General features: G+C 44.0%; 1 protein-coding gene across 1 annotated transcript in view; it reads left to right on the top strand.

Annotated features, from left to right (window-relative positions):
• GRHL2 (grainyhead-like 2 (Drosophila)) overlaps positions 1-8,965 on the top strand; it is a 64,904-nt gene extending 55,939 nt beyond the window's left edge. Inside the window, exons 14-16 of the mRNA XM_010577136.1 lie at positions 1,396-1,481; positions 7,562-7,626; positions 8,851-8,965. Coding sequence (XP_010575438.1) covers positions 1,396-1,481; positions 7,562-7,626; positions 8,851-8,965 — 266 coding nt within the window. The remainder of the gene's footprint in view (positions 1-1,395; positions 1,482-7,561; positions 7,627-8,850) is intronic.
• The last annotated feature ends 10,375 nt before the right edge of the window (positions 8,966-19,340 follow it).

Genomic DNA, 19,340 nt, shown 5'->3' with positions numbered 1-19,340 from the left:
TTTCCCCCCCATCCCCCGGGGGGGGGGGGGGAGTGAGTGAGCGGCTGCATGGTGCTTAGTTGCTGGCTGGGGTTAAACCACAACATAGACCAAGACAGGGGACTCATCTGCCCACGTTTTAAATCTTTTTTTCAATCATTTCAACACCTGGGCAAAGAATTCTCTGCAAATGGGCTTGAGTCCACCCTGCTACAGTCTTGACCTGAGAATTAGCTTCCAAACAATTACTTCTGTATGAAAAATACCATCATCTCTGTTGATTCATCTGCAAGTCATCTGTTGAGTTAGCTGGTGAAGATATCTTTTGGACCACAAGGATTAGTAGTTTCAAAAGATATCTTTTTACCAATAAAAAGAAAAAGATGATTACCAATGTAATTTGTCACACAGACATAAAATACCTAACAGTGCATGTGTATTTGTACCTAACGTACAGCACTGCTATTTGAAAAGGCATTTTATTTAGGGAACAAAATAAATTGCGGGACATCTTATTTAACTTGCTACTTTATCAGAGTCATGTGAGATTACACCTAAACCACTTCTCTAGTGGTTTTTTTTTTTTTTCCACTTTGTAGCTGTCTGCTTTGCTTTTGCCATGTAGCAGCAAGTTTCCTGCTTTTACCTGTGCAAGTCAGAGAGGAGAGAGCAAGAGCTAAAGAGGGCAGGGCACTGCACCTGTGAACCACTAAGACCAGGCAGGATATCTGAGGGAGAAAGGAGATTTTCAGGAGTTCAAATGGCATTTGGGTACCTGAGCAGGGGTGGGCACGCAGGTAAATGCCTGCCTGCCAGCTGTGCTTTTGAATGTCTCCCCTCTGAAGTCTCAAATGACTTTGGATTCATTCTTTCCAGTGTTTATTTTCAGACTGGCCAGGCCCATTTGCAGTCATCTGTGTGGTAATGTCAGAGAACTATTTCTTTTTCTTTTTGTTGATTTTGCTCTCAAAGTCTCAGCTAAAGGCAAACCAGACTTGCCTCTACTGAATGTCTTTTTGCAGCCTTTTGTATGAAGCCATGAGAGGTGCAAGTGGAGACACAGGTTTAGGAAGACCTAGCTTGTGTGTTTTGTCCTGTGACCCAGGGACAGGGCCCCAGTGCTTTTTAGCTTCTTTTATTTCAGTAAATGGAGGTTTAAATTCTTGAAGATACAGATTCCTCACATTAAATTAAATTTGCTGGTTTTAATTTGTGTGTTTTCAAAGCAACTATGATGTGTCTTCCATGTTTAGATCGCTGATGATATGAGAGTACTTTTTTTTTTTTAAGTGCAAACCATCTTCAGCACTTCATTTTATCTGTCAGGGATTAATATTTGTTTTTCTACTCAGTGTGGGGTGTTTCATCTGTTCAGTTGACTGAACCTGCTCCAAGTTTGACTTTTTTCTGTTTCAGTGCTTTTGTATGTGAGGAAGGAGACAGATGAGGTGTTTGATGCTTTGATGCTGAAATCACCCACAGTAAAGGGGCTAATGGAAGCGGTAAGTATCTGATGTCTTCACATGGTTTCTCTTTCTTGGCAAGAAAATCTTGAGGCTTTCAATGTATTATTGAGATAAAACATAACATAAAGATGAAGTTATTCTCAAATACATTCAAAGCATTTCATAAAGGCTTTCTGGAGCACACCTCTGAAATGCTAGCATGTTCCGAATTCAGTACCGTCAGCAGCTTGCTGGGATTAAATAGTGTCGCAGAGCTGATTTATTGGAGACCTGAACCTTGAGGAATGGTGGTAATTGACCAGTGTCAGGGAAGCAGAGTGGTGCAGGCTCCATCTTCTGAAATACTTCTTTCTGAACCGATGATTCAGAGCCTGTTGAATCTTCTCCTCTAACGCCCATCAGTGAGTTCACAGCTATCTTTTAAAGAAGAGGCCCAAGGATGCACTGTTTCTCTGTGAATTTCATATGGCTTTTGTGCAATTGCTGTTCCAGCATATAAGAGGCAGTTGCCGAGCCAATGCAGACTAGTCATTTGTACCTCCTGTCTCAGATTCCTTCTCTAGCCCTTACTGCCAGAGTGAGCTACCTACCAGCCTGCCTCTTTGCTGCTTCTTTAACTTGAGTTTTTGCTTGCTACCCATTAGCTGTGATCATATGAGTGGCTATTTCTGCATTTAATCCTGTTTATAGAGCTGATGGCTAGTAGATGTGTGAAATTTGGTGAGGGAAGAGTTAAGAAGCAACCACATGTCTCACTGCTTCGGTGGGGGGACTAATGTGAGATTGACATGTGGGATGCTGAGTTGATTTCCAGCCTTGGTTACATATAAAAGAGAAGATGGGAATGGATGAAAGTGTCCCTAGAGAGCTCAGTTGAGTGCTAGAAGTGTCTATATTCATATTCTCATAAAACTGTCACAGTGTCTTGTTGCATGTACCAGACACTTCAAATGCAGTAAAGATTGAGTTATTTGGTCAATATTTGGCCAGCAGCAGAAGGCAAAAGATTTGTGGGTTAGTGAAGTTGTTTAAAGTACCTATTCAGATCAAGGTATCTCTGAGGAGAGTCAGCTGCATTCTAAGGATGTCCTAACTGTGCTTTTGCTGATACTGTTTGTTAGCTGTGACTGCAGCTCAGTTGTTAGGCAGAACACACATGTATAATAAAAGCCAGGCTTCACTTAAAGAGCCTGCAGTCTGATTCATGATAAGCTGTAACACGATCTCATCTTGTCTTTGTATGGAAGTTAAAAGTGTGTTATAGTCTGTGCCTCTCCGTGCCTGTTTTCCAGCCACTGTGTAACATAAAAACAAAGCTGGTGCAGAAGCAAGAAGGGTTTCTGCATACCTTTGTCAGCACAGCTGCTGACTCAGTGGCATGTTTTCGGCACCAGAGAAATCTGATCTGTTGTAAAATGTCCCAGTTCACTGGAAGGAACACATTCAAAAAAATTTAATTCTCTTTGGTAGGATATTGGGGATAAATCAATGCCAAAAAGCTGTCAAACTGCATTTTCTTAAATTCTCTCTACAGTTATTTTAGCAAATCATGTGATTTTGTAATTGTACTCATCCTAAATGCTCAATTCTAAACTCAGTACTAAGAACTTAGAAACAGGCTCTGAATATTATAGAGCCCCAGATCTGAAAGACAGTGCCAATGATCTTGAATCATACCCTCCTTCTCTGTTTATGGATTTTACTTTTTTTTTTTGTTAATCACTATTCCTGGTCTGTGGCTTTCTCCAAATTTTCCATGATTAATAATACTGTTTTCTCAGATACTATGTTTATTTTATTCTCTCGTATACACCCATTCCAAATGGACAATTAGATTCCTTCTCAGATTTCTTTCTTCTGGCAAATATCTAGAGGTCTCAGGTTTCAGAGGTACAGTAGATGTCAGAAAGTGATGCAAATATTTGGTTTTTAAAGTGTTTGTTTAAGATGACTACAGTAGTCAGTCTTGATCAACAGAAAATAGTGAGACATTTGCCCATCACAAAACATCGCACATGTGGTGACTGACCAGCTCTAAATCCTGCTCTCAGCCTGATCCAAAGTCAGGTTAACCCTGTGGATCTCAGTAGGTACTCCAGTCTTACATTGTGCAGAATCACATATTTAATCAAATTACAGAGGGCAATCTAAATTGGGAAATTGAAGCATCTCCCTAAATTCTAAAATTAAAAGCTAATAGCTGAGCTCAGTAGAGCTTGCTTAGACCAAAGTTTATTCAATACCTGTCTATGTATGTGTCCTTCCAGCCAACGTAGGGTAACAGACTGGACCATTCCGTAGAAATAAGTCGGCAAAGATTTTTTTTCCCATGTGCTTTGACAAGCCCAGATGTTGCCCTTTCTCTCTTCCTGACTCCAGCGGAGAAAGCATTTCTGGTGGCTTGTGCAATCAGATATGTGCTACAGACAAACTTGCCATGCCAGGGAACTGCAGCCCAAAGGGAACGCAGACTGTTATTTCAGTGCCACTCTGAAGGCTGTCCCACTGGAAAGAATTCGCTGCTCAGAAGACTGAAAAATGGACAATGGAGATGGTGAAGGAAAATATTGCTCCAAATAAAGATATATTTTAAAAATTTATTGTAGCCTGCTTGGGGTCAGGTGAGAAATCTTGTTGTTTTATAAAGAAGTTGGCAGTAGTGGTGTTCCCCCTGAGTTGGCAACAAACGTGTTTCAGAAGAGGGTGTGAAGTGAGATGCCCTAACAGATGCTAACTCTCTGCTTTCTCAGATTTTGCAGCAGGACTTAGCACATTTGCACTGGAGACCTGTTTTCTGCATCTGTGAGGGGGAGGCTTTCCCATACCCCCACTTCGAGCCTTGCTTCCACAGCTCGCTGTTTGGCATAATTGGTTGAATCTTTAGGGGTTCCTGAGAAATGTGCTTATTCAGTCAGCTGGAAGTCTTTCGCAAAGCTCACTAATCCCTGCATGTTATATAAATCCTACACCTGTCATAGGCAGTGTGACAGGCAAGGCTTTCTCAGCTCTATCTCTCATAGCTTCTGTAGGAAGTGGTGTCCCAGAGTCCCAAACCACTTTCAGCAATGTTTGGAATGCATGAGTGTTAGGTATCCCAAATATCCTAGGGAAGTTTATGCTGGAATGTGCAGAATGCTGTATATTAGCTGCTATTAAGCCTCCTTGGCACAGAAATGTTTCTCCCTGCATGTTTATTTGCATGGAGTCAGTGAAAAGTGTCTTTGTGTACTGCTCTTTACAATATCACTAGGCTTCAGAGTTAACATCCCAGAGAGGAAGATACATAGTTTCCTTATGTTCACACAGTTTTGACATTTTCTGCAGTTTCAGATTGCATTTTTTCTCTGATGCCTGTTACAAAGGATTTTTTCAAAAATCTGATGAAATGGAGCCATTTTCATTATTGCTTTACATGAAAGCTTAAATTTAGGGGTACAACAAAACCACAGATAGAAAAGTTCAGCACCAGATTGCTTATCTGACGTCATTCTGTTCATGGTAAGCAAAGCTAGAGGGTAAGAAAGAATAAAAGGAGAACATGAAAGTTTCTCTGAGAAATTCTCTGAGGCAGTCAAGATTTGCCCTCACAGTGTGGCACCTGGGTACCCCGGAGGTGTCACCAGCCTCAGGTTAAGCAGCTGTCCTCCAGCACAGGATGAGGCATTGAAGGAAGGGAGACTTGGAAAGATGGTGGTAGTCAGAGGTGGAGCGTGAGTGAGGAGCAAGGTGTGGGTACCCGTACAAATGCTTCTGGCCAGAGGTAGGTGATTCCTTCTACTGGGGATCCTGCCCATGGATCCTCCCTTGGATTTATGTGCGTAGGCTAGGTCAGGCATTCACAAAGGCTAGGTGGGGCAGCCTGTCCCGTCTGTGATGGAGGGTAGCTGTAATAGGTTAGGATATAGCACACAAGGATATGGCAAAGCCTGGGTTCAAATCACCGTTATTCTGCCCTGTTTGGAGCAAAGACTTGAACTTGCTCCAGATAAGCTGAGTATGTTATGGAACTTCTTTGTAGGATGGGTTTCCACCCTGTGTATGTGGTTAGGTAGCTTTTCCGTAGGCTACACGGAGCCTTTTGCATAGGCTACATAGAGCTCAGAGTGAAAAAGATTGGTTTTATAGTCTGATAGTGAGGATGCTTGTGTGAGATGTAAGACAAGTGGGGTGAAGCCCCTCTTCTCATAATTGTACAAAGCAGACCGTTCCCCACAGCAGGGAGAGTGTGACTATACAGCATGTGAGCTTGTGCAGCCTTGATGCTGATTAGGTCTCTCCCAAGGCAGGTGAGAACATGGATACTATCGATATCTCCAGCACCATATCCAAAAGGGCAGTGAAACATGCTGGTGCAAGTAAAACTGAAATAGCAAATAGAACCCACAATTTAATTTGTATTTTATTCTCTGCTAGGTGCAAAACTTAAGGAGTGGATGGGTCCAGTGTACCTTATCAGTTACTCCTTATTTACACCCTCCCCTTTCAGTTAGCCACAGATGTATGCTGTAGTCAGAGGAAATGGTTTGCAGTGTAAAAGAAGCTTTATAGTTCTTCAAAATCTTGGAGTTATGCTATACTTTTTAAGTACAAAATTGTATCTTAGGTAAGATGACAATTATACAAGTGTAGGTGATGTAGGCAAGTATAGGCTAATTCTCTGTCTTAGAGAATCCTGGCTCTTTGGACAGGAGCAGTGCTTGGGGTTCAACCTGTGGCTGTCTGAATCTGTCCTTGGTGCTGAGTTTATCCACTGTTTTCTTTCTGTTTTCTATTTCGTGATAATTGCTTTAATTTGCTTCTCTAAAATACCACTTTTTCAGAATTACGTTGAGAATGCAAACACAAAGAAAGGATTTTACAGTGACTGATGTTTGGCAGTCTTTAAACAGATTTTTAATTGTGCATTTCAGTTCTCTAATGCAGAAGATAAATAGTCGGCTATTTAGCTGCAACTTCATTTCACCTGGGAAGAGCAGGAAACTTACTTTGGTTGGCAGTAAAGTACCACGGAACATTAATCACTGACAAAAAGTCATTTTTCCATAATTATTTTGCCTTTTGGGACAATCTTCTAAAGTATGAGCTGTGAGACCTGTTCTCTCAAAGAAGAGTCATAATTTGGAAAAGAAACTTGGCTTAGACGGAGGGCTCAGGGACACCATCTCTACAAGCACACCACAGGCTCACTGCAGAATGGACGTCTAAAAAAGTTACTAATATACTGCTGCAAAGCAATGCCAAAGCATCCCAGTGAAGTGCTTGTTAGTGTTGGTAATTCGTCAGCTAAGTAGTTCTTCCTTCAAAAGTTTTCCTATATTTTCTGCTTTTATCATTTGAGTAGCTGGCAAGAGGTTTATTTTAGAAGTCCTTTACCTTGTTAACACGCTTCTCTGCAGCATTTCATTATCTGTACACTCAGACGATGTTTTGTGAGCCAAATGGTGTTCTCATTTTGCCACCCTAGTAACTAGACTGAGTCACCTCCCCAACAATACAGAAGCTTCCTAATCCTGTGTGTAGCATGTTTCTAGCTCACCCACAATAAAAGATACCTTGAAGATACTTTTCAGACAAAAGAAGTACCATGGAGGGTCCTGTTAGCTTAATAAACCTTGAAGTGCCATTGAGAAATAGAAATGTGCACTTTTTTTTGCTGATCCATCAATCCATTAGCTCCCGTTGTGTTTCTACTCATCTGCCTTCTGCCTGGTGGAAGAAGCCTTTGCTTCCATGAGCCCAGAAAATCAGAATAAGAAACAGCAGAAAGGCGGCTGATCAGATTGAAATTCCCTGGTAAAATCTGAAGCTGGGAAGGTGTTGACTCCTTGAGCAGAGCAATAGGAGATGCTGAGGCAGTTTTGATGACTCACACCCTATGAAAACTCCAAGTCTCTGGATGGAAAAGATTGTGTTTTTTTGATCAAGATGTTTAGGATTATTCCTCCCCAAGTCATCCTTAAATGAAGCCATGGTATGGTTGCGAGTGACTTTTCTGTATAGCTATCCTGTCAAAGTTTGCAGAGATAGCGTTTTAATGCCTTTTGTAAAGTGAGAGGTGACAATTTTGTATTTCTCATTAGTCTTTAATGATATTTCTTTTCTTTTTATGATTTCAGATCTCTGAGAAATATGGCCTGCCAGCTGAAAAGATTGCAAAACTTTATAAGAAGAGCAAAAAGGGGTAAGTAAACTATCTAGGGGCTATTGCAGGATCCTTTAGAAGTACTCAGAGATCCCAAATATGCTTGGGGCCTCATGCTGCTGGGCAGTATAAACACTTCTAGGAGACTATGCTTGAAATCTTTCATATGCTTGAAATCTTAATGTCTATGGAGACAGCAAGGGGTGGCAGGGGAGGAAACGTGAATCTCCAGTCTGTGTCTGACCAGTATTCATAGGCTTACTGTGAAGAAACAGTTGGTGTGTGGAAAATGTATTTGGATAAAGTCTGTTTTGTAGACTGTATGCTTAATAACATCATAGAGTGCTAGCGTGGGAGAGGTGCAGCCTTTGCTGTGAATGCAGTGTGGAGTTTCCCTGCAGTGTTAGGAAGAAGTATGCCACTGTCCGAATCTGAAAGGCAGGCAGGCAATGTTTGCTGCAGGGGTTTCAGCTGAGTAAATTTAGACATGAGCATCACAGCTGCGATTTTAGAATAGCTAGGCTACTACTCCTTGCCGTAAATCTAAATCTCTCCACTTCAACTTTTTTTTACTTCTAAATAATCACAATATTGTAGTGATATAATTTTAAGTCAATCATTTATTTTCAGCTGTAACTCTAGCTTAGGGCATTGTTTTGTCTGGGGATTTCTTTAGCTTTTGAGAAGACAGGTGAAACTTCTCATGTTTTGCTTCTTTCTAACAAGTGATATGTTTGTTGGAAGAAACACTTTGCGGTAAAGAGCGAGGAAAACACTCATATACACTTCTAATAGTTGTTGTCAATATTCTCACATCCAGGCTCAGTTCTAGGCCTGTGAGCTGTGTGCAAAGCACAAATTACACTGCTTCCCCATATTAGCGACTTACGCAGCTCACACAGCGTGGCTGAGGAGTAGCATGGAGGTGTACCTGGGGGAGCCAACACCAGGCATGGGAAACACAGCTGGGTCTGCCAGGGGTCTGGAGTGCAGTTCATCTTGGAGGCAGCTTAAGTGGGTTGACATCCCAGCACTGGCATGTCACTTACCTTAACTATTTTGGCAAGGAGCAGCCTCTAATCCAAAGATTATAAGGGATTGTTGGGCAGATCTTGATGATGATTCCCACTATCGTCCCTGTACTGGCATGTGCTGGAGTCTGTTTTTGCATTGTAGTGAAGTGAGCACATGCGGTGGAGTGCATGGCTTTTGCTTTACAGTGTCCTGGTACATAAAAATATTGGTTTTTGCCTTTGTCACCAGTATATTGGTAAACATGGATGACAACATTATTGAGCACTACTCCAATGAGGACACGTTCATCCTGCACATGGAGAGCATGGTCGAAGGATTCAAGATCACACTGACAGAGATCTAGCCTCAGGCAGACCTTTTTCGTAAGGAACCACAGCATTTCATCCTTCTTGGAAAGCAGAAGATTCCCTGGGAACTTGACAGACATTGATCAGAGAAACTGTTACAAGACTGCTTTGAAAATACTGTCCATTCTGCACGTGTGCACCCACTGCATATAGACTTGGGTTTGTCAAGCACAAGGCCACTCATGTTAACCTGGTCCCTTATTTATTGTTCCCCACTCTCTAGTGTATAAGCAGTTACCAGCCCCCAGATTTGTAACCAGATGACCCACTGTAAATGTGAAATGCAGCATTTTAATCCATACTTTAGTGTGGATAAGCTCATTCTAAAATGTGTTAAGGAACCATGCTGGTCTAGCTTCAGAAATCTGGTGTAAATCACTTTACTAGTAGTTCTCTCCATCATCGCTAAAAAAGTGGTGCAGCGCTAAAGATGGGGAAAGTGGCTGACAGAGTTCACTTGCTCAGACTGATCCATATCTCTCTATAGTGTATAGTCTTGCCAAATACCTCTGGTAGTTCTCAGCACGTAGCAATGAGGACTTGTAAGTAAGGCATTCAGCTACAAATGTCACTTGTAAGTAAATGGTAAAGAAACCATTTTAACCTTGTATATAATGTTTATAATATGCAATAATATATTTTAACTACTGTATGTGGGCATGTTTACTGCCGCTATGTTTTTGTATGTATTGGGTTTAGGGTTTAACAGAATCTTTCCTAGAGGATTAGATTGCTGCAATCTGTTAAGGAGTGTGTACTGAGAAGCTGATAACTGCATCTGCACTCATATGCTGCACCCTTGCCCACACGTTTTATACTGAAATGTTGGAGCAAACCATGCTACAGGGTCTGGAGTGCTCTAGCACAATGGGACCCACCTTAGGTGCCCAAGTCCCAGCTGTAGATACGTGAGTGTCCCATCCAGCTGTCACCAGATCCAAGAGGCATCATGTGTCTGCTGCCTGGTGTGCCTAGAGGTATGGAAGGGACTTCTGCCTGTTCCGTTGATGAAGTGGAGGCTCTCAAAGTGGGCTTTTCCCAAGCCTGTGGAGGGAAAGGTGCTTTCCGCAGCAGCCAGCTCATTAAAGCATTCCTCTAGACTGTAAGAAACAGGACTTCAAGCTCTTCTTCTTAAGGGTACTTGCTCTTGTATCTCCAATGAATGATTCTGTTTTGATTCCTAGGACAGTTGGGTGAGGTATAAACCCGGGCTTGATGTAAATATTTTATTGAAACTGGAACAATTTTACTAGTGGCGATTAAGTATCCCACAACTGAGGTGTGGATATAGGTCTCTCTCACAAGGGCTGGATCTGAACCCAAGTTGAACTACAAGGTTATCCCATCAAATTCCACCCCTATCTCATGAATTCTGTGAAGAGAGAAAGTTGCAAGCTAAAATCATACCAGGAAAGGGCTTCAAGGCCTGAATGTCCCTAGCACATCCAAACCCAGCACCTCTTTCTGTCCTTTCCAGCTCCTCTGACTATTGTAGAAAGCTCCTCACTCAGTATACAATCCCGTGAGTTTCAGCTGCAAGCATTTTATTCTCTATGCACTGTATGTGGATCCTGTGCAACAGACAGAAATGTGGGTCCTTTCCTACATGCAGCCTTTAGAATGTCTTTTTTTTTTTTCTCCCTGTCAGAAATCTTTTTTTTCATTTAATCACAGAGTGTTTTTTATTAAGGTGGTTAATGGTGTAAAGAAACACTGCCTAGTTTAACAGGCTCATTCTGTAGTGTTTTGAGCTCTGTGGACCTATTTACATTCAAGTAAAGTAGCTGGGATAGCTGACCAGTCTGATTCAGTCATGTTTTTGCATGAATTGTCCTGCAAGCTCTTGCACACTTTCTTAACTTCATTAGCAATAGCATCCCATTAAAATCTGTACTTCAAATGGAAATGTTAGGTACCTGTCAAAGTTTTTGTGGGACCAGAACCTATAAAAGGTTCAGGCTGTTAGTGTCAGGGCTAACGTACTCAGAATCCACATGTCTGCAAAGCGAAGTGTCTGTTCTGCCTTCTTCCCTCCCTCCCTCTTCCTTTGTCATGTGCTCTTTCTCCTTCTGATGCAGAGTTTTGTAGTAATTCCATTATCTTTTAATAAATATACTCCAGCAAAGATGCTCTTGCTACCTTGCTCAGGAGCAGACAGCCTGGGAATACAGGGGATTTATGGTGGTTCAGTTTGTTTCTACTTGGCTCAGGCTCAGATAAAAAGTCTATGCTGACTTAGCCCAGATACTTTTTTCCTAAAGAAAAAAAGAGGACAGTTTTGGCAGGTGGCATTAGGAACTGGGCCCAGCACATAGGACTAGTGAACAGTGGTGTTAGTTCTTGAATTTCTCTGTTGTTTGATGGTGTTTAGGATCCTAAGGATATTAGCTGAGATCTCTCAGCTGGTCATGATGTCTGGGCAGAAGCTACAGGTGAAGCATATGAATAAACGTACACAAGAGTTGAGCCCTGGTTCTGCCCCCAACAAACTTGCCATCCAAGCTCTCTTATAGGGAATGCCTGTAGTGCCTGAGGCTGGGCTGGGTTGGGATGTGCTGCATTAAGAGAGGACAGTGAGAATTTGGGGTTCACTCAGAGAAGGACAGGGCTGTCCTGACAGCACCAGCACTCAAGTTAATGGCACATTCTTGTCTTACGTATGGGTGGAGATGAGCTGGGATCTGTTGGATGCTGCAGCATCCTGTGCCAAAGAGCAGTGTAGGATCAGTGAGAAGTGCAGTGCTCCAGGGAATACTGGGGCTTAAGGAGCTATCTTTCCATTGCCATTTTAGGAGCTTTTGGTCAGGCACTGTCCAGAGAAGGAAAGTTGCTTCCAAGATTAACTGAAAACTTAATACGTCTTAAAGTGTGCGAATTCCTGATACAAGAGAGCTCATACACCTGCATTTAGTTCCTTCTTACAGTCTCAATTAAGGTAGCAGGGTTGAGGAAGATGAGTAGGATTTACCCTGATGGAAATATTATTTTAAAACAACAACTAGAGCTAGTTAAGGATGATCTCCCTTAACTTTATCTGCCAGGGTCTGAGGGCTTTGTTTCTCTGCTCCAGATGCAGATGCATCACAAGCACCTAAGCCATTACAAAGACCACATCACCCTGCACCCCTTCAGCTGTAGTTACAGCATCAGCTGTTGGAGGAGTGCTGAACCTTGGATCCTGGTTCTGGCAAGCTACAAGCTCTCAGGGTTCACCTTGTTGGTCTAAAACAGGCTATCAAAGTGATGGAGAAGGGCCAGTACGAGTAATACAAACTTCTGAAGCAGTGGCCTGCCTCATGCCCTGCTTGATTCAAAGGTCTTGAGGCATACAAAGTGCTCGCATGTATATTGTTTAAAATATACGTGTTGCTTTTGTTTAATGAAAAATATTGATTAATGCTGGATCTTCCAAATATTATGAGTTAAATGGAAGTAATATTTTCCTATTGTTCAGCAGGGCACAGGAGTATCTGCCTTGCCTCCTTTTGTCTCTTTGTGGCACTGCTGTGGTTGTTTATTTAAATGAACAAAACTCTCATTTCCTTTCCTTCTTCAAGATAGCAGTCTTGAATCTTAACTAGTGCAGCCTGAAGGGTGGCTTGCTGCTCAACTCCTTTTCCCTATGAAGAATTAGAGCAGTGCATTGTCTGTAGATGTTGTGTTTTGAAAGACTCTGGTAGAGATGTTCAAAAGAATAGTCTTCTAAGCTCTGATTTTGGTTCCCGCTACAGATTTGGCACTATGTCCGTCCATTAGATGTTTTATTATGAAAACCCCAAATCTCAAATTTTAGTTACTTTCTACAGTCAGGTGCTGCTATCCCCCCAAAAAAGTGCATCCTTTCAGTGAAGCTTTGTTGATGTACAGTGATACCCCCATCGAGACATTTTGGAGGATTTTTACCACTGAATTTAAACTACAAAGAAAAGAACTTTTTTTTTTTTTTCCTATGCATCCTCTCTCATGAAGTTTTTGGTCAATGGAATTCAGAGATCAAGTGTCTTTCTTGTATATTTTCCTCTTTCAGTCTATGGATTGTTTAAATGTTGTAAATTAATTCAAACAATTAGTAAAAGCTGAACTCTCCAGCCATCAGAGATGCTGTATATTGATCAATATGGAACTGGAAAGGAGTATCTTATGACTTTTAAAACGTAAAGCTTATGAAATGTTTATATGCTCTTCCATTTTCTATGAATTGAGACAAGATACAAACAAGAATGTTTGTGCCAAAGTTTCTGACAAGCCCTCTTTCTGGCAAACAAGGAACTTTATGTATAAATAGTGTGCTTTTATATTAAGAAAATAGCTCATGTAACTTAATAGCATTGCAACTGGGAGAGGGGTTTGATAAACTGTAAATACAGTTATTTTATTTTTTGTACATTTTTAAGAAGGAAAAAAAATAAATATTCCTATGTATGAGATAATATTTATGTTGCTGTGGTGTGTGTTACTACATACTGGGGATTGAATTCCTACTTTTGAGCCCAGAAGACTTTTCAAAAAGAAGAAAATAGAAATTCATTCTACCGAGAAAACAAGAACAGAGACTGAAAAAATAATCACCAAAACATGGGTTCAATGACTGGCCTGGTAGACGGGGAGAGGGACGTGGATATTGTCTACCTGGACTTCAGTAAGGCCTTTGACACTGTCTCCCGTAAGATCCCCACAGAGAAGCTGTTGATGTATGGCCTGGATGAGCAGACAGTGAGGTGGACTGAGGACTGAATGGCTGGGCCCAGAGGGTGGTGGTCAGTGGCACGACGTCTAGTTGGAGGCCAGGGACTAGCGGTGTACCCCAGAGGTCAATACCAGGTTCAGTCCTGTTCAGTATCTTCATTAATGACCTGGACGATGGAATGGAATAGAACAGAATGGAATAGAATGGTTTGGGTTGGAAGGGACCTTAAAGATCACCGAGTTCCAACGCCCCTGCCATGGGCAGGGACACCTTCCACCAGACCAGGTTGCTCAGAGCCCCATCCAACCTGGCCTTGGACACTTCCAGGGCTGGGGCATCCACAACTTCTCTGGGCAATCTGTTCCAGTGCCTCACCACCCTCCCAGCAAAGAACTTGTTCCTCACATCTAATCTCAATCTACCCTCTTTCAGTTTAAAGCCATTACCCCTTGTCCTATCACTACATGCCCTTGTAAAAAGTCCCTCTCCGGCTTTCCTGTAGGCCCCCTTTAGGTACTGGAAGGCTGCTATAAGGTTTCCCTGGAGCCTTCTCTTCTCCAGGCTGCACAACCCCAACTCTCTCAGCCTGTCTTCATAGGAGAGGTGCTCCAGCAGTGTGTACCCGCAGCAAGTTTGCTGATGACACAAAACTGGGAGGAGTGGCTGATACACCAGAGGGTTGTGCTTCCCTCAACAGGCTGGAGAAATGGGCTGACAGGAACCTTACAAAGTTCAACAAGGGGAAGTGCGAAGTCCTGAATCTGGGAAGGAACAACCCCATGCACCAGTATATGCTGGGGGCTGCCCAGCTGGAAAGCAGCTTGGTAGAAAAGGACCTGGGAGTCCTGGTGGACACCAGGTTGAACCTGTGTGCCCTTGCAGCAAAGGCGGCTGATGGTATCCTGCATTAGACAAAACATTGCCAGCAGGCTGAGGGAGGTGATCATTATTCAGTGCTGGTGAGGCCACACCTGGAGTCCTGTGCCCAGTTCTGGGCTCTGCAATACAAGAGAGACATGGACATGCTAGAGAGAGTCCAACAAAGGGCCACTAACCTAATGAAGGGATGGGACCACCTCTTCTATGAGGACAGCCTGAGACAGCTGGCACTGTTCAACCAGGAGAAGAGAATGCTCTGGAGAGATATTATCAGCGTGTACAAATACCTGAAGGGAGGGTACAAAGAGGACAGGCCAGGCTCTATTCAGCAGTGCCCAGTGACAGGACAAGAGGCAGTGAGTACACACGGAAACACAAGAGACTGCCTGAACATCAAGAAACACTTTTTTCTCTGTGAGTGTGATGGAGCACTGGCACAGGTAGCCCAGAGAGGTTGTGGAGTCTCCATCCTTGGAGATACTTAAAAGCTGCCTGGGTACAATCCTGGACAACTGGCTCTAGGTGGCCCTGCTTGAGCAGGGGGGTTGGACCAGATGACCTCCAGAGGTCCCTTCCAACCTCAACCATTCTGTGATTCTGTGACACATTGGAGTGTCCTGGGAACCTGGCTGGAAGCGCTGGCACTAACATCTTTGTGAGTCCCGGGCACCTGGGCTGAGATCCCTACCCGCATCTGCTCCTGCTGTGCCCTGCGTGCCCGAAGCACTGAAGCATACCTGGCCATGCATCTTGCAGTAAAACATTTTCATCAACCATTTTATTGTCCACCAGTTGACTTTGTCTTTTCCAACAAGAATCCAGGAGGTGAGAACATCTAAGTAACCGGGACATCGCTTGGGAAAGCATTTGTCTTGGCAAAGGGATGCTGCCCAAGCAGTGGCAGGGCAGCCCTGTCTTACTGTGGGGGGAAGTTCAGCGCTGCTGCCGAGGGCAAGTCCTGAGTGGGACAAGGTGCCATGTGAGAGCCAGCTGCTGAGATCTCTTCTCGTGTCAGGCAGAGACCACACCTGGGCAATGAGGAAAGAAGTTATTCACCTGAAATGTCTCGGCCAGCGGAGCGTTGGCTCCAAGAACCCAGCTTCCTCCAGCCCCTCCCCATCCAAGCAAAACTCATCCAGTTGTATCCAGCTCTAGGAGCCTTTTCACAGTTGCCAAAGGCTTTAAAAAAAGGCCTTCCCTGTGTGCTTGGCATTTTTCTAATAGTTTTGAAAAGTATTTGTCAGCTGTTTGTTTGCAATACAGCAGGAGAACTAGGCACTAAGTGCTCCGTAGCTTGACGAGTGACCAACTAACCAAGAGTGGAAGAGGTCTGGAAACCAGAGACCCCTTCCCCTCCCACCACATGCTCTTTGCCCTGATGATGGTCTCCAGTGCAGCCTGTGTTCCCCCACCAGCCCATCTGTAGTCAGAACCTGAGCTAGGGCAGAAACCAAAAGCTGTATGTATAAAATGCTGTGTGTGTGTATATATATATATATATATATACACACGTTGGCTCACAGCTCAAGGTTTTGGGGAGTTTCTCGGGGGCTTTGCCAGTCCCTGGGGATGCTATCTGGATGACCAGCGTGGGGTGAGCCAGGACCAGCTCCCGTGGGGCTCTTCGAAGTAATCGTGTTTCCTGGGTGCTGCCTGCGGTAGATGTTTAATCGTGTTTCACAGGAAATAATTTTACTGAGTGGCTTTTAAAATGTGAGTGCTTTAGCAGCCAAGTGGTTGGAAGTGGTCCGTTTGCGAGGCCGTGGAGGAGCGAGGAGAAGCGTGTCAGCTGATGGGAACTGCCGCGCTCACGGCGTGCTCAAAGGCCAGGCTGTTTCTGGCATGGCTGAGCAAGGGTTTAGCAAGGTGACTCACAAGGTCTTTAAGAAAGATTGACCCTCCTAGGAGAGTGGAGCAAAACACCCCTCCTCTAGCTCTTGACCTAATCTTTAGGGGCAAAGTGGGGCAGCAAAGCTGTGTTTTTCAGCACCTTCCCAAGCTCTCGGCTCGATTCGTGCTGCCGAAAACAGTGATTGACTCCAGAGCATGTTCTTTGCCAGACGGGGCCAGATCCAGGGCTCACAACCGAATGAGCCGCAGGGTCTCGGGTCCCACCCTCCCCAAGGCAGTGGGAGAGACAGTCGCGGGCTGCCGGGGTGCAAGATGTGCTCGAGTGCCTGGTGGTGGCCATCACCCGAAGGCAGGCTCTGCGCTGGGAGCCCGTCACATCCCTGTCCTGGGACAGAAGCCTCGGGCTTTGCACAGAGAGATGCACAGGCCAGCAGAGGTGATCAGTGGAGGATTTTAGCACCCCTATGCAAATAAACACCTCCTTACACCCCTGCCTTTTTAACGCTTTGATGCTAAATCATATTATGGCCCTAATGGGAGGGTGAGGAGAATGTATATCACAGGGAGTCTGGCACACTGGAAGCTCATGTAGTAAAGCCGGTTTGGAGGTGCACTGAGCACACAGGGTACCTGGGTGACGTAACTGTTGCTCCATCCAGGCTCCAGCCTGTGTCAGGCCCACGTTAATGTGCAGTTCCACAAATAACCTGTCTTATTTTTTTTAATCTGAAGAGGAAATAGGCACTGGTTTCAGTTACCTTCTAGAGGGTTTTAAACTACTTTTAGCACCCCGGTGCTAATCCCAGCTCCAAATTTAACCTAGGTAAAAGTTTGAAGAGCTTAGAGAGCATGTACAGGAGCACGAGCCAGCCCCCTCGAGAGCCCGGCTGAGGCTGGCAGGAGCCCCTGCCACGATGGGCTCTCCTGCTGCCCCATAAGCCACGTCTCAGAGCAGCTAACCGCAGCTACCACCCTACCAACCCGCGCTCCCTCCCTCCCTCCTGCCCTTGGGGATAAAAAAATGCCCTAAACCTGGAGAGGGATTTATCTACGGCAGGGAAAGCTTCCATCAGCCAGCTAAGCTGGCCTTTCCAGCTCTGGAGGACCGGGGCGCTCAGCCTTGCGCTGTCCTTCCTTTGCTTTTATAAACCACTCCACATTATCTCTCCCCGTGCCTGGCTGCCGGCTTTAGCTGCTGGAGGAAAAACTGTATTAGCAGCAGAGAGCCCAGCCGGCTGCAACGTGCCGGCGCAGCGCCTGCGCACGGCTTAAGCCCTCGCTAAGCCCTCCAAATTGGCTTGCCCGGCTGCTGCCCCTTTGCCCGCAACGGTGAGCAGACTGGGGGCTGTGAGGACAGCAGGCAAAGGTTTGCTCACCAGACCATGGGGCTACTTGATGAGGCTGTAAGGCTCCAGTGCGAAGGGAGTAACAATGCACGGCACGTCATAGCTAGCTGCAGCAGAATGTTTATTAGTAGGAAAGAACATTTAGGGGATTTCAGTAGGACAATTTGTCTGGACCATTGGTATCCACCATACATTGGGTTTCATCAAGATTATTCAAGGTTACATATTTATATAAGAAAACAAAATAATTCATATTCAGGTGCAATCAGTAATTCCAGTATGAAAAAGCACCATGTCACAAAACAGTTTACAATACAAAAGTCTTCAAAATCTAACATTTAAAAACAATATTTGTTCAACAGTAATAACAATACAGTAAAAAAATTCTTATTTCCCTTCAAACAATACTGCTTATATATTTTGGCACTGAAAAAGAAACTATCACAAACGCGCCTTTTTAACCACACAATGCTGTTTTGTGAGTGTCTATATAATAAGAAGGAAAACCATGCTTTTGAAGTCAGTCATTTTGCCAGGTGCAGTTTGAACCACTTTCTCCATTAAAAAGAAAAAAAACAAAAGAAAAAAACTCCTAAGCTGCAGCATGTCTTGTCTTTTGTCCCAGGACACGATCTGGAGAAGCAACTCTCTCAGACTCAATCCATTGAGTAAGTAAGTCAGCCCTGCCCGAAAGGCTGCATCCGAGCCCCTCTTCCCTCTCCAAACCTGACAAGAAATGCAGATCTAAGCCCCCCAAATGGTCCTGTCTTTTAGGGACTGATCCCAAGTTCTCGCTATATTAAGCACCCCACTAAGATTCTGACCCCAAACTTGCCACTCAGGCTCTTCTTTTTCCTTAATTGCTTAAATTCCTCAAAATCCTAGTTAATTAATTTTAAAGTCACTTGCACAAACGGTCTTAAAATGTGAACCCATCAGTTTTGTCCTGCTATAGCCAGCAGTCCCAAGGAAAACCGAGCGTGCATGCGGGTGAGCCAAGGGATAAGGAAGCCTGATGCTGGGACCAGCGGGGTGCCCCGGGTTGGGGGACCCTCCTCTCATGTCTCCTCCTGGGGCCAGGACTGGCACACAGCGTGGGACAGGGAAGCTTGAGTCTGAGAGAGGGAAAGACAGAAAACGAGACTTTTCAGGAAGAATTAGTTTCCGCTCAAAACTGACCCCTACTAAAATGAGATCGCAGGTACTATGCTCCGGGTGAAACACCGGTGCCTGTGTGCAGCTATGACGGCCCTTGAAAAAGGCTGATTCTAGTGAACATGCAGTCCTTGGTGCTACCTCTAAAAGCTGAACAATAACAAAACCAAATAATTTTAAATAGTTTTTACATCTTACATCAAAGATGCCACTACGAAAACACAATAGTATCACACATTAATTAGTACAGTCTTAAAAATGCAAACCGACACTGGTAAGACTCCCATACATTCTGCATATTGTATGTACAGAAGAGAACAGCTTCTCGAGAGGAGAGGACAGTCATAGAGAGATCATCTTCTGTTTTTTTCTTAGTACGTTGCATAATACAAATACATTATCAGCATAAGAAAACTCTACTCTGACACTAAGAGTTCAAGAAAGGTCCTAACT

This window comes from Haliaeetus leucocephalus, unplaced genomic scaffold (assembly GCF_000737465.1).
Source record: "Haliaeetus leucocephalus isolate CR32 unplaced genomic scaffold, Haliaeetus_leucocephalus-4.0 Scaffold555, whole genome shotgun sequence".
NCBI lineage: Eukaryota > Metazoa > Chordata > Aves > Accipitriformes > Accipitridae > Haliaeetus > Haliaeetus leucocephalus.
Note: the sequence above shows the minus strand (reverse complement) of the source record. Positions and strands in the feature narration are given on the sequence as shown.